The sequence below is a fragment of the Oreochromis niloticus genome, linkage group LG20, assembly GCF_001858045.2.
Source record: "Oreochromis niloticus isolate F11D_XX linkage group LG20, O_niloticus_UMD_NMBU, whole genome shotgun sequence".
In the NCBI taxonomy this organism is placed as follows: Eukaryota; Metazoa; Chordata; class Actinopteri; order Cichliformes; family Cichlidae; genus Oreochromis; species Oreochromis niloticus.
Genome location: NC_031984.2, coordinates 34,456,006 through 34,469,394, shown reverse-complemented (window position 1 = coordinate 34,469,394; position 13,389 = coordinate 34,456,006). Strand labels below are relative to the sequence as shown.

The following is a 13,389-nucleotide window of genomic DNA, read 5'->3' as shown; positions in this document are numbered from 1 at the left end:
AGGACTTTCTTACTGTGAGGCAATGATGCTAACCACTGTATCATTCTGCCACCCATTTAAGCTGAAACTACAGATTTCAGTAAAATATTGGTTGCTTAACTGAAGTCATTTATGTGTCTTTTAATAACATGAATTCAAATTTAAGTGATTTTAAGTGGTTTATGGCTCAGCTGCAGGGGAGAAGCGGAGCGCTGGGTTCAGGGTGTGGTGTCAAGGGAGGCGCGAGTAGGATGCTGGGACCTGACGGCAGAGCGGTGTCCTACACTAGAGAGAGGCAGCTGGAAAACTGTCTTACTCTAGGGTTTTATGTATTATGAAGGTGGTTTACTTCCTACTGTAAACCAGTATGTTGCCATGGTAATTTATGCTTACTGCCAGATTATCATACACCACAGAGGCTACAGCTAAGAAAAAACAGATTAGTGAAACCTCGTGTTAACGTTGATAGCCAGCTTTGTGTGAAACTTATCCTGATTGTCAGCGTTAGGGTAAGTAAATCCAGATAATGGAAAGATACCCTGAGCATGTGAAAGTGTTCATTTAAAGTAGCTGTGGAATAAACCTCACACTGCGTGGTCCTCTAATACGTTTATTAAGTACTGTAAATATTTTCAAATGTGCAATACGCTCACCTGTATATTGTGGATGCTCAGCTCCAACACTTCATTGGCAGCAGTGCGAGTAAAGTGGACATCTATACCAGACAGCGTAGTAAAAACAAGCTCCTCAGGAACCTTGTTGACCAGAGACAACCCTAGCCCCTCCTCCAAGTTCACCAACACCTGGGTATAATTACAGAGAAGAAGTGTATGATTCCTAGAGAGAACCATTTTAAGGTTTTCTAGAAAGCCTATTCTAACCAAGACCAGTGCAACAATGTAAAAAGTTCCAGAAAATAATAAGATAATATTCATCCATACATTCATCATCATCATCCTCTCCCCACCCCATCCAGCTTAACCAGGAGAACACTGAGGGTTTCTCCAGCGGATCCATCAGCTTTCTCCTGGTGCGACATGCTTGGAACACCCAGGAGGCATCCTTGCCAGATTACTGAACCACCTCAACTGGCTCCTTTCGATGTGGAGGAATGGTAGCTCTTCTCTAAGACTCTCTCAAACGACTATCTCCTCATTCTATCTCTAAGGAGAAGGCCAGACCAGAGAGCATCACTGCAGCCATGTCTCCTGCTCCCCTCTCCCCTCAATCATGAACAACACCCTGAGATACTTAAACTTCTCCACATGACGCAGCAGCTCACGTGGAGGACTCCACCCTTTTCCAGCTAAGGACCATGGCCTTAAATTTGTAGGTGCTAGGTCCCATTCTTGAAACATCACACTCTGCTGTGAATCATTCCAATGCAACCTGAAGGCTACCACCTGATGAAGCCAACAGAACCACAGTATCTGCAAAAAAGAAGAGATGAAATTCTGAAGGCCAAATATGAATATGGCCTTCAGCCACCTGGCTATAGTTAGAAACTGAAACTATGAGTAGAATTAGTGACCAAGGGCAGCCATGGCTGACACCCACGGGAAACAAGTCTGACTTATTGTTGGAAATGCAGAACAGGCTTTGGCAACGCTTGTTGCAGAGGAATGGCTTATTTGAAGAGTTTCAGTCAGGTTTCAGAGCTCATCACAGCACAGAAACAGCTTTAGTGAAGGTTACAAATGATCTTCTTATGGCCTCTGACAGTGGACTCATCTCTGTGCTTGTCCTGCAAGACCTAAGTGCAGCGTTCGATACTGTTGACCATAATATCCTATTAGAGCGATTAGAACATGCTGTAGGTATTACAGGTACTGCACTGCAGTGGTTTGTATCATATCTACAGGGAGTGCAGAATTATTAGGCAAATGAGTATTTTGTCCACATCATCCTCTTCATGCATGTTGTCTTACTCCAAGCTGTATAGGCTCGAAAGCCTACTACCAATTAAGCATATTAGGTGATGTGCATCTCTGTAATGAGAAGGGGTGTGGTCTAATGACATCAACACCCTATATCAGGTGTGCATAATTATTAGGCAACTTCCTTTCCTTTGGCAAAATGGGTCAAAAGAAGGACTTGACAGGCTCAGAAAAGTCAAAAATAGTGAGATATCTTGCAGAGGGATGCAGCAGTCTTAAAATTGCAAAGCTTCTGAAGCGTGATCATCGAACAATCAAGCGTTTCATTCAAAATAGTCAACAGGGTCGCAAGAAGCGTGTGGAAAAACCAAGGCGCAAAATAACTGCCCATGAACTGAGAAAAGTCAAGCGTGCAGCTGCCAAGATGCCACTTGCCACCAGTTTGGCCATATTTCAGAGCTGCAACATCACTGGAGTGCCCAAAAGCACAAGGTGTGCAATACTCAGAGACATGGCCAAGGTAAGAAAGGCTGAAAGATGACCACCACTGAACAAGACACACGAGCTGAAACGTCAAGATTGGGCCAAGAAATATCTCAAGACTGATTTTTCTAAGGTTTTATGGACTGATGAAATGAGAGTGAGTCTTGATGGGCCAGATGGATGGGCCTGTGGCTGGATTGGTAAAGGGCAGAGAGCTCCAGTCCGACTCAGACGCCAGCAAGGTGGAGGTGGAGTACTGGTTTGGGCTGGTATCATCAAAGATGAGCTTGTGGGGCCTTTTTGGGTTGAGGATGGAGTCAAGCTCAACTCCCAGTCCTACTGCCAGTTTCTGGAAGACACCTTCTTCAAGCAGTGGTACAGGAAGAAGTCTGCATCCTTCAAGAAAAACATGATTTTCATGCAGGACAATGCTCCATCACACGCGTCCAAGCACTCCACAGCGTGGCTGGCAAGAAAGGGTATAAAAGAAGAAAAACTAATGACATGGCCTCCTTGTTCACCTGATCTGAACCCCATTGAGAACCTGTGGTCCATCATCAAATGTGAGATTTACAAGGAGGGAAAACAGTACACCTCTCTGAACAGTGTCTGGGAGGCTGTGGTTGCTGCTGCACGCAATGTTGATGGTGAACAGATCAAAACACTGACAGAATCCATGGATGGCAGGCTTTTGAGTGTCCTTGCAAAGAAAGGTGGCTATATTGGTCGCTGATTTGTTTTTGTTTTGTTTTTGAATGTCAGAAATGTATATTTGTGAATGTGGAGATGTTATATTGGTTTCACTGGTAAAAATAAATAATTGAAATGGGTATATATTTGTTTTTTGTTAAGTTGCCTAATAATTATGCACAGTAATAGTCACCTGCACACACAGATATCCCCCTAAAATAGCTAAAACTAAAAACAAACTAAAAACTACTTCCAAAAACATTCAGCTTTGATATTAATGAGTTTTTTGGGTTCATTGAGAACATGGTTGTTGTTCAATAATAAAATTATTCCTCAAAAATACAACTTGCCTAATAATTCTGCACTCCCTGTATCTAATAGACTCCAATTTGTACATGTAAATGGAGAATCCTCTTCACACACTAAGGTCAATTATGGTGCTCCACAGGGTTCGGTGCTAGGACCAATTCTGTTTACATTATACATGCTTCCCCTAGGCAGTATCATTAGAAGACATAGTATACATTTTCACTGCTATGCAGATGACACCCAACTCTATCTATCCATGAAGCCAGATTGTTCTGAAGGCAGGACTGTGATGCAGTTTTCTGCCTCGCCACTAGAGGCAAAACACTGCTCACCGTTTTGTGAGTAATGTTTTGACTGGGATGAAAAATGGTATTCATGGAGGCAGTGTGAATCACAAGTTATGCTCGGGAGCAGTTTATGCGGGTTCATTGAGAGTGTGCTTCCATAAGACTGGTGAGTTACAGGATATTTCTTGTGTAAGAAGGATAGCCTGTATGTTTTATCTCTCTGGACATCCACTGTTTGTACATTTTCTCTAAGCTAAGTTATCGCTAAGCTAAGCTAAGCTGGGCTAAACTAAGCTGGGCTAAGCTAAGCTAAGTTCGCCTAGGCCAAACTGAGTTCAGTTTGAGTTGGTGATTTGTTATGTGTATTTGCCGTCTTTGTTTGGCATCATAAGTGAGTGGGGCACAAGAGTTAAGTGCTGGAACGATGTTTATTTTCTTTGTTGCCAAATAAGGTTCAGACTATAAGTAAAGGCTGCCAGCTTAGTAGTAAGGCCTATAAGACAAGTATGTGGCCTGTAATAGGTTATATAGTGATTATTGTTGTCTGCATTTGATTGTAATTTGTGTTCTGTTTGTTCATTCTGTTTTGTAGAACCACACACATACATACCCACACCCACACTAAATCTGCCATTAAAGAGCTGAACGATCATCCCCTGGCCTCGTTATTTTCTGGAGGGTCATAGTGGCACTTGACCTGTGCACACCCTGCGATCACCACCGTAGAACTGAACCTCATATCAGAAATCATCATAACACAGATAACATACACCAATAAGTTAAACTGCAGGAATGTCTTAAAGACATAAAGAGCTGGATGGCCTCTAACTTTCTGCTTCTTAATTCAGATCTTGCTCTTGCTCTTGACGAAGGCGGTCGCACTTTTTCTCCTCTCCTCCTCCTCCTCTCCCTTAGCTTCCCTGCTTAGCCTCTTGTGTCCTTGTCTAGTCTCGCGTTTTTTGTATTACTTTTCCCTGGAACACTCTCTCACAGTCTGTTCTCTAAAACCTAAAAGAGGAATTATGGATTGGATCAACTGGTCCCTAAATGCAATTGACACCCCTTTCTCAACGATAAGTTTGGGCTTGGGTGAGCCTGAGTGCTGAAGATATCTACCTATTCGGAACCATGGTAACAGGGTTCTGGCTGATCGGAGCTGGCTTGGCCCTGACTTATCGAAGAATTAAGAAAGCGGAACCGGCTGTTCAAACCTCCACAAGGCTGCCCGCTGGGATTGAAACGATGGGACGAGGCGTGAGTTTCTCAAAATGGGCTCATTGAGTGCAGCACGGATAAGATCTTGGAGAAGCTACGGCTGCTGTGAATACTCAGAATAAGATCTCTGAGTGCAGACTGGATTACATCTCGGAAGGGCTCGCTCGGAATAACATCTCTGAGCGTAAATTGGATGACATTTCGGGGAGGCACACTGTCGTGAGTTCTCAGAATCGGCTCTTTGGGCACAAGAATGACATCACAGAGCGCAAGTATGGCGAAGCTCGCGGCTCTCCAACGGGAGATTGAGAGACCAGTGTTGGACTGTAGAACTGCTTGGAAATTCATATGAGCTGTTCGCACTAAAGTAAAAAGCACCATCACTTCATGCGGATACCCTCTCGGCGCCGGCTGCGGTCGCAAGGCTGGAGCCGAACAAAAACACACTGATAACGACTGTGTTGTGACTGTTCTTCCCATTCTATGCAAGGCCACCTGGGTTGGCTGGAGGACCGTTTACTTAGCCTGGCAGGGCGAAGGACACTGTCTCAGCTGAACTCTGGACATGCACACACATACATATACACTGATTTGCACACACTCATCCCCCCTCCCTTTCCAAACGCCTTCGACGCTTATTCCCTTCCGATGCTGACGGTGGATCAAGGAGACCAGCGCACAGGCTGCAGGCCCGGATGTACTGTCTAAATCGGCTGTCTCTCACCCTTTACCCACCCCTGTTGCTTGTCATGTGTTTCTTTGGTGTATTAAGAGTTTTTTTCATGTGCTATGTGCAGAGGTGTTTTTTTTCTGTTCTCAAACTGATCTCCCTACTGGAGCTCAGTCTGGGGGGAGTTATTTTTTTCTCCTTATCTTTCCTTATGTGGTGCATTTTCCATTGTTATACCTCTCTGACCTGTCTTCCCCATGTGATGTTTTTGTGTAATGTATGTATGGTCGGAGGGTAAGATGGCGCCGCCATTGCGTGCAATAGGTCGGCAGCCTTATGAAATTTCCCCTTGTGGGACTAATAAAGGTATATCAAATCAAATCAAATATCAATAAAACTGAGGTTATTGTACTCGGCCCTGAAAATCTTAGAAATATGGTATCTAACCAGATTCTTACCCTGGATGGCATTACCTTGGCCTCCAGTAACACTGTGAGGAACCTTGGAGTCGTTTTTGACCAGGACATGTCCTTCAACGCACATATTAAACAAATATGTAAGACTGCTTTCTTCCATTTGCGCAACATCTCTAAAGTTAGAAATATCTTGTCTCAGAGTAATGCTGAAAAACTAGTTCATGCATTTATTACTTCCAGGCTGGACTACTGTAATTCTTTATTATCAGGAAGTCCTAAAAACTCCCTGAAAAGCCTTCAGTTAATCCAAAATGCTGCAGCAAGAGTCCTGACAGGGACTAGAAAGAGAGAGCAGATTTCTCCTGTTTTGGCTTCCCTTCATTGGCTTCCTGTTAAATCCAGAATTGAATTCAAAATCCTGCTCCTCACATACAAGGTCTTAAATAATCAGGCCCCATCTTATCTTAAAGACCTTGTAGTACCATATCACCCTATTAGAGCACTTCGCTCTCACACTGCAGGCCTACTTGTTGTTCCTAGAGTATTTAAAAGTAGAATGGGAGGCAGAGCCTTCAGTTTTCAGGCCCCTCTTCTGTGGAACCAGCTTCCAGTTTGGATTCGGGAGACAGACACTATCTCTACTTTCAAGATTAGGCTTCAAACTTTCCTTTTTGCTAAAGCATATAGTTAGGGCTGGACCAGGTGACCCTGAATCCTCCCTTAGTTATTCTGCAATAGACGTAGGCTGCCGGGGATTCCCATGATGCATTGAGTTTTTCCTTTCCAGTCACCTTTCTCACTCACTATGTGTTAATAGACCTCTCTGCATCGAATCATATCTGTTATTAATCTCTGTCTCTCTTCCACAGCATGTCTTTATCCTGTTTTCCTTCTTTCACCCCAACCGGTCGCAGCAGATGGCCCCGCCCCTCCCTGAGCCTGGTTCTGCCGGAGGTTTCTTCCTGTTAAAAGGGAGTTTTTCCTTCCCACTGTCGCCAAAGTGCTTGCTCATAGGGGGTCACATGATTGTTGAGTTTTTCTCTGTATCTACTGTACAATATAAAGCGCCTTGAGGCAACTTTTGTTGTGATTTGGCGCTATATAAATAAAATGGAATTGAATTGTACAGTGACCAAATGGCTCGTAGCAAAGGCCCATCCTCCTGAGGCAACCCACACAGGACACTTTGAGGGACGTGGTCAAATGCCTCCCACACATCCTCAAATACCATAGAGAGGATTAGGAGCTGGTCCAGTTCCATGACAATGTTCCTTCTTGTTCTTCCTGCATCTGATGTTCGACTAATGGACGAAGTCTCCTATCCAGTACCATGGAACAGATTTTTCAAGGGAGGCTGTGGAGTGTGATCCCCCTGTAGTTGCAGCACAGCCTCCAGTCTTCGTTCTTACAAATGGGAAGCTGGTATAGCTCCACATTTTTTTTAAACTGTGAGAATATCTGAATCCCCAAATTAAAAAGTATATATACACTACAAATAAATACGTGAAGTGAAAGATTCTGTTACAGCATAATAGATGCATTTAAAGTTGTTTTACTATGGAAGAAATATAGTATCATCAGAATCCAACTATTTTTAGACATTGAATTTATAACACTGAATTTTTATCCTCCAAATTTCCCTGCAAAAATATTCACCTGCAAAAATTCACCTGCAAAAAATTCACCATCAAATATTCACCTGCAAAAAATTCACCTGCAAAAATTCACCTGCAAAAATTCACCGTCAAATATTCACCTGAAAAAAATTCACCTGCAAAAAATTCACCGTCAAATATTCACCAGCAAAAAATTCACCTGCAAAAATTCGCCTGCAAAAATTCAACTGCAAAAGTGATGAACTTAAATGACCCAAGCCAGAGCAATCAGCACTAGATCGAGTCGAGCGGCTCTCAGCCAATTAAATTACGCTGTTTGATCACATGACATCGTTAGCCAGCAGTGTGTCTCCTGAAAAGAGAGCTGTTTAGAGGTGAGGGATTAAGTTTTTCACCTAAATAGAGATCATTACAGGACGCCTAGTCCTACTTAAAATCCCATTCATTTTTATTTTATTTTATCATCTACTCGAACTGAGGAAAACGTTTGACTAACTCAAAGAAAATTTCCGCGCCTCCCCTGCCTGTCTGCAGAGGCAGTTTTGAATTCAGGAGCGGCAAACCCTGGCGGTTCTCCGGTAAGTATATTATGTTTTATCTTCAAGTTTGTCTTTTGAAACGTTAATTTTATTTAAATCCGTTGGTCACGTATAAAAGTACACAGACGGGGTCTTTGCTCAACTCGTCTGAGGCGTGTCTCACTAAGCGCTACATGCTACCATCCTGCTAACCGAGCTAACCTTTACATGCTGTGCTCTACAAAATAGGATACTCGGTACAAAACCATACTCCACAGATGTTGATAGATAGACGAACACTGCAAATATAATGTGGGAAACGAGAACGGCATTTGGTGAAGGGGTAAAATACACCATGAATAAAGCCATAGAGTGAATGGCTGCCATGGTTGCAGAACGGCCTGATTTAATGACAAGAATGGGGAAGAGTGAGGTGAAGTGAACCAAAGCCACAAAACACGGTCAGACAAGGCGGGAATAGGGCAGTGATATGTCCGTCAGTATGAAGTTGGTGTGTGCTTTGGTGACCAAAAACTCGAGACCGGTATCAGGAAGATGGGAGACTCGTGTTTCACTGGAATAGTTGTGAATTAAAACATCATTTGTTGGGGAAATTTAGGTGTAAATGCATCCATACAGGCGAGACAGAAGCAGACCAGGCAGCGAAGAAAACAAGGCAAACATTAGAAATATTAAAACGGAAATATGGGATTAATATAACATACAATTAGGGAAAATTGAAGGAACACAATGTAAATTATACTGTAAAGTCATTAAAACAGCATAACCTGAGTAAAAGAAACATGTAATTGGGTAGGATGGTGGTGGTGATGATGATAATAATAATATTAAAAAACATGTACAAGATGGGCATGTATACTTGTACCCAGAATTTAACAACTATAAAGTTGTGGCATGCCAGTACCTTACCCCATCCATTATATCCACACTTTCAGAAAAGGATATGGTCAATATCTTTACAAATCTAAACTTAAACAGATAGCATAAGTTAAACGGGATATTCCCTCTGCTTTCTCCTAGAGAGAATACATCAAATTAAACAAATAAGTAGTCTATGGCATTTAAAAGTGGTTACCTACAATTCTGAAATGATAATACTAATTCTTATTGATGATGATACTGTATTTGAAATCCTGGTGTAACACTGAACCCGACATCATAAAATGATTACCCTTGTAATGTCAGGGAGCTACAACCAAGGAGGGAAAATATTACTGTCTCACCCCTTGTATCCAATTACATAACAGCACTGCTTGGTAAAGGTGTTGAATTAGCTGGGTCGCTCAGTTTGGGGAAAATTGTGGGTAGCCTGCAAGGGCCTCAACTTCTCCATTCCCACAATGTGCAACAAATGGGCACAGCTGATCTTCAAGATTGGAACATCGGCCAATTACTTCCAACTTTAACGTATTTTTGCAAAAATATTCTTAAACTTGTCTCTTTACACAGATCATAATGATACAAGATGGCACTTGTGTAATTTCCTATAAATTCAATAAATCTAAATAATTGTTACCAACCCGGTAAATCCTGAAAAATGTTTTAACAGCTGTGTTAAATTAAACTTCATACTGACACATGCTGGAAAGTGCATTCATGAGACAATTTTTTTTTTTTATGCCTTCTAGAGCAGTAGCAATCAAAGATTTTAAGGATTCTTTTACATTTTTTAAAAACACTCTGATTAAGGCATAAGTTGTTCTTTATTATCAGATCTAAGTTTGTTTAAAGCTTCGAATGTTTTGAGGTGCTTTTCTTTGTTTTCAGGATTCGTTGCAACCACGGATGGGAAAATGTGGAGGTTGCACGGCTGATGTTTACTGTTCGTGGCACAGGAAGAGGCAGTTTCATTTCAGGAATGAGTGTGCACAATCAAAGGTTTGTTCTCATAAAATACTGTCAACCTCAAATGTTTCTGACATAAGATGGAAGGTGTTGCAGCTTTATTTCCATTATTTAAAAATACATAAACATTTAAAGGGTATAATGTTATGATTTAATGTTGTCAGTGTTTTATGTCATGTTTAAGGATTTTGTTCTCGGTTGTATCTTACGTTTAGTTTAGTTCAGGGTCCATGTGTCATTCTGTCTCTCAGTGTCAGGTCTTCGTCTTGGTGTAGTGTTCTCATTTCCTGTTTTATTGTGAAGGTCTGCGTCTCATGTGAGTGTGTTCAGTTTTACCTCTGTCTCGTCTGGTTGATTATTCCCAGCTGTGTTCCCCACCTGTGTGTAATCTCCCTGTGTTTCTCTGTGTATTTAAGTCGCGTCTTCTGTCTTTGTGCTGGCTGGTCCGTCTGTGTATCCACCATGTTCCACTCGTGTGTTTGGTGTTAGTGTCTTAGTTTTGTAAATAGTTGTAAATAGTCTTGTCAAGTAGCGATCGTACATTTTGTTCACCTTGTGTATATATCCTTCACTGCAGCAGCATAGTAGGCGTGAGAAGCCATTTTTGTTGATTAAGTTTTCTCCTGTTTTTGTTAGAAAGTTAGGTAAGTGGATTGTCTTTTGGTTGGTTTTTATTTTGTGTAGGACAGCATAGGGACCAGTAGGGAGTTTTGTTTGTTATTTTTGGCACTGCTCACAGCTGAAGCAAAATAAATGGCTGCTTAGCAGTTTTAGAAGATATTGTGGTTTGTGTACTTAGTTGGGTGGTGTGTGGGTGGGCCAACTTCTTGTTGCGTTCGATACTCGCCTAGACAAAGAACGTAACAATAGTTTTATGAAAAAAGTTTTATAGTAAAATGTCTTTAGAGAACAGTGCCCTATCCAGCAGGATATATTGTCTCATATGTGTCAGGTGTTTTTGTTGTTGTTGTTTCTTTCAATTTCCATTATTTACCCCTCAAGGAAGAAAATATTGGACAGGTCCTACAAACCCCAAAGAGCCTTCAGGACTCTGCCCTATTTTTAGTTATTCACACACCTTTTCCAGTCTGTTACTTCCTTCCCTGAATGTTCATTCTGTGTTAATGGTCTGGTTGTCATCTCATGTATTGCCACTGATCATTACAACCCTTTTGGCACCTTTTAAGTGATATGCCTGGGTCCTTCCTACATGCCCTGATAATGTATTATTACTGTTGTCATGCACACATTTCATGTAGGGTTAGAAACAAGCAGGGAATTTCTCATACACACCAAAGAAAGGCCATACCTAATTTAAATATTTTTTTTTATATATTATTTCAGAATAGAGCGACTGTGGAGAGACCTCTGGGTGGCCGTTGCATGCATTTACTACGATGTTCTTCACAACCTTGAGGAAGAAGGCCTTCTTGACATTTCAAATGCTGCGCACACCTTTTGCTGCCATTACATCTTTCTTCCTCGACTGGAGGATGATTTTAATACATTTTGCAGTGGATGGGACAACCATCCACTGCGAACAGAAAACAACACGAGTCCCAACCAGCTGTGGGAGTTGTGTCACAGATATCACCCTGTTCCTGTTCCAGAAAACACACAGGTAAAGGTGCACATTTTTAGTACTCACTGATTCTCTTACAGAGAATGTGATGATTTTATGGATAATTAAAGTCAGTCATATATCCACAAACACAACAAGCTGAAAGTCAGTGATGCTGCTCGGTTTGCAGTCCTGAATATGACGGCACAAGCAGGATTCACTGCACTGTTAATGTTAGCTGTGTTATATTGCTGCCTCTGTTCGGTGGTGTGGAGCCAAACGGACTTTAACGTGTGTTTGAACGAGCTGACGGTTCACTCGTTAAGCTGAAAGAAAGATGCTTTAATCACAGGAGTCACACATGTGTCCACTGGACCATCTGGAACTCTTCTTGTTTAGCACTCGTAATAACACAAACACTAAATCCTCCTTCTCTTGTGCTGTTTTGTAGCAGTGTGTACACCTGAGACTGTCACCTGTCTGTCTGTCCTGCACTCTCTCTCTGTTTCTTTCTCTCTGATTGTGGAATAAAAGTATGAACATGTATTTATAAGTTACACTTGTGTTTGAATCCTGCAGCTTATCACACATTTGATTTCCATGTGTGACAACTGCAAGTGTCCAGAGTGAGGACAGACTGAGGGACCCACTGCTGCACATCATCTGTGAGGCTTTGCACCCCTGATGATCCACCAGGACAAACTCAGCAGTGTGTGAGGAAGAGGAGGAGGAAGAGCCAGCAGCAGCTGACAGATGGAGAGAATAGACAGACTGTTCCCTGTTTGTGAAGGACTGCTAGGAAAGTTTAACATAACTAATTGTCTGTCCTGAACAGAGATGGGCAGTAACGCGTTACTTGTAACGCGTTACTGTAATCTGATTACTTTTTTCAAGTAACGAGTAATGTAAGGGATTACTATTGCAAAAACGGTAATTAGATTACCGTTACTTTCACGTAGGAACGCTGCGTTACTGCGTTACTAAAACCGTGATTTTTTGCGAGAATGTCTCATGACAGTGACGTAAGCGAGTGCGACGTTCGTGACAACAGCTGTGTGCAGATCATAATATATCAAGTGCGAGAGAGTATGAGCATGCAGCGTTCAAAGCGTGGAAGTACTGACCTTATTTTGAGTTTGATTCCATAAAAAGTGACAAAAACATTAGTGTCCGTTGTGCGTGGGAAGAAAACTTCTTTTTACAGCGAAAAAAACCCCTAAACTTCCAAGCAAGCACTGAGTGCGCTACGACTGTAATGGGAAATTCACAGAGAAACTCGCGGATTCTTCCACTGACCGCTGCGGCACACCTGCACCAGGGTAAACCTCCGCCTAACCCAGTCCTGCTTTACAGGTGAAAATAGAGCAACAGGACCGCTGAGTCTTTGATTTTATTTATTTTCTGCTGTGTTTTACTTTCATCTATTTGAAAGAGTGAGTGTAAACACAAAAAAATATTTTATTTTATATGCTGGAATGTGCAGAAAATAGGTTTAATTGTTAAACAAATTTCTTCCAGTCAGAGAATGTTGCATATAATTAAGTTTTTGCTTGATGCATAATGTTAAAAGATTTAAAGTTTAAAGTTTTAAAAAGAGACGTTTCCATTTGATTACATTTTGTATGATGGATTATGCAGAAAAAGTAGAATTGGGCTGAAAGATCTATCGCTTTATCACCTATTCAGGTTGTAAATCGTCTTTTTAAAAAGTAACTAAGTAACTAAGTAACTAAGTAATTGATTACTTTTGAAAATAAGTAATCAGTAAAGTAACGGGATTACTTTTTTGGGGAAGTAGTCAGTAATTAGTAACTGATTACTTTTTTCAAGTAACTTGACCAACACTGGTCCTGAATCAGTCTTATTAGGTAATGTTCAAATAATGTTATCATCCCAGTGTTT

The 13,389-nt window shown here is 41.5% G+C and overlaps 1 protein-coding gene and 1 long non-coding RNA gene across 6 annotated transcripts in view; one reads left to right on the top strand and one right to left on the bottom strand.

Annotated features, from left to right (window-relative positions):
- The window catches only part of vps13d (vacuolar protein sorting 13 homolog D), a 115,203-nt gene that overhangs the window by 17,467 nt on the left and 84,347 nt on the right, over nucleotides 1-13,389 (bottom strand). For all 3 annotated transcript variants that reach the window (XM_019349809.2, XM_019349808.2, XM_019349810.2), the window contains one exon: nucleotides 633-782. In XM_019349809.2, coding sequence (XP_019205354.1) covers nucleotides 633-782 — 150 coding nt within the window. The remainder of the gene's footprint in view (nucleotides 1-632; nucleotides 783-13,389) is intronic.
- Nucleotides 7,674-12,124, top strand: LOC109196217 (uncharacterized). 3 transcript variants are annotated; one of them, XR_002057720.2, is made up of 5 exons: nucleotides 7,674-7,916; nucleotides 8,077-8,120; nucleotides 9,849-9,959; nucleotides 11,271-11,547; nucleotides 12,067-12,124. It is a non-coding gene; the product is annotated as an uncharacterized LOC109196217 (long non-coding RNA). The 3 variants fall into 3 exon arrangements; XR_003215533.1 differs by lacking the exon at nucleotides 7,674-7,916 and having other exon boundaries at nucleotides 7,949-8,120; nucleotides 11,271-11,553; nucleotides 12,067-12,111; XR_002057719.2 differs by lacking the exon at nucleotides 7,674-7,916 and having other exon boundaries at nucleotides 7,950-8,120.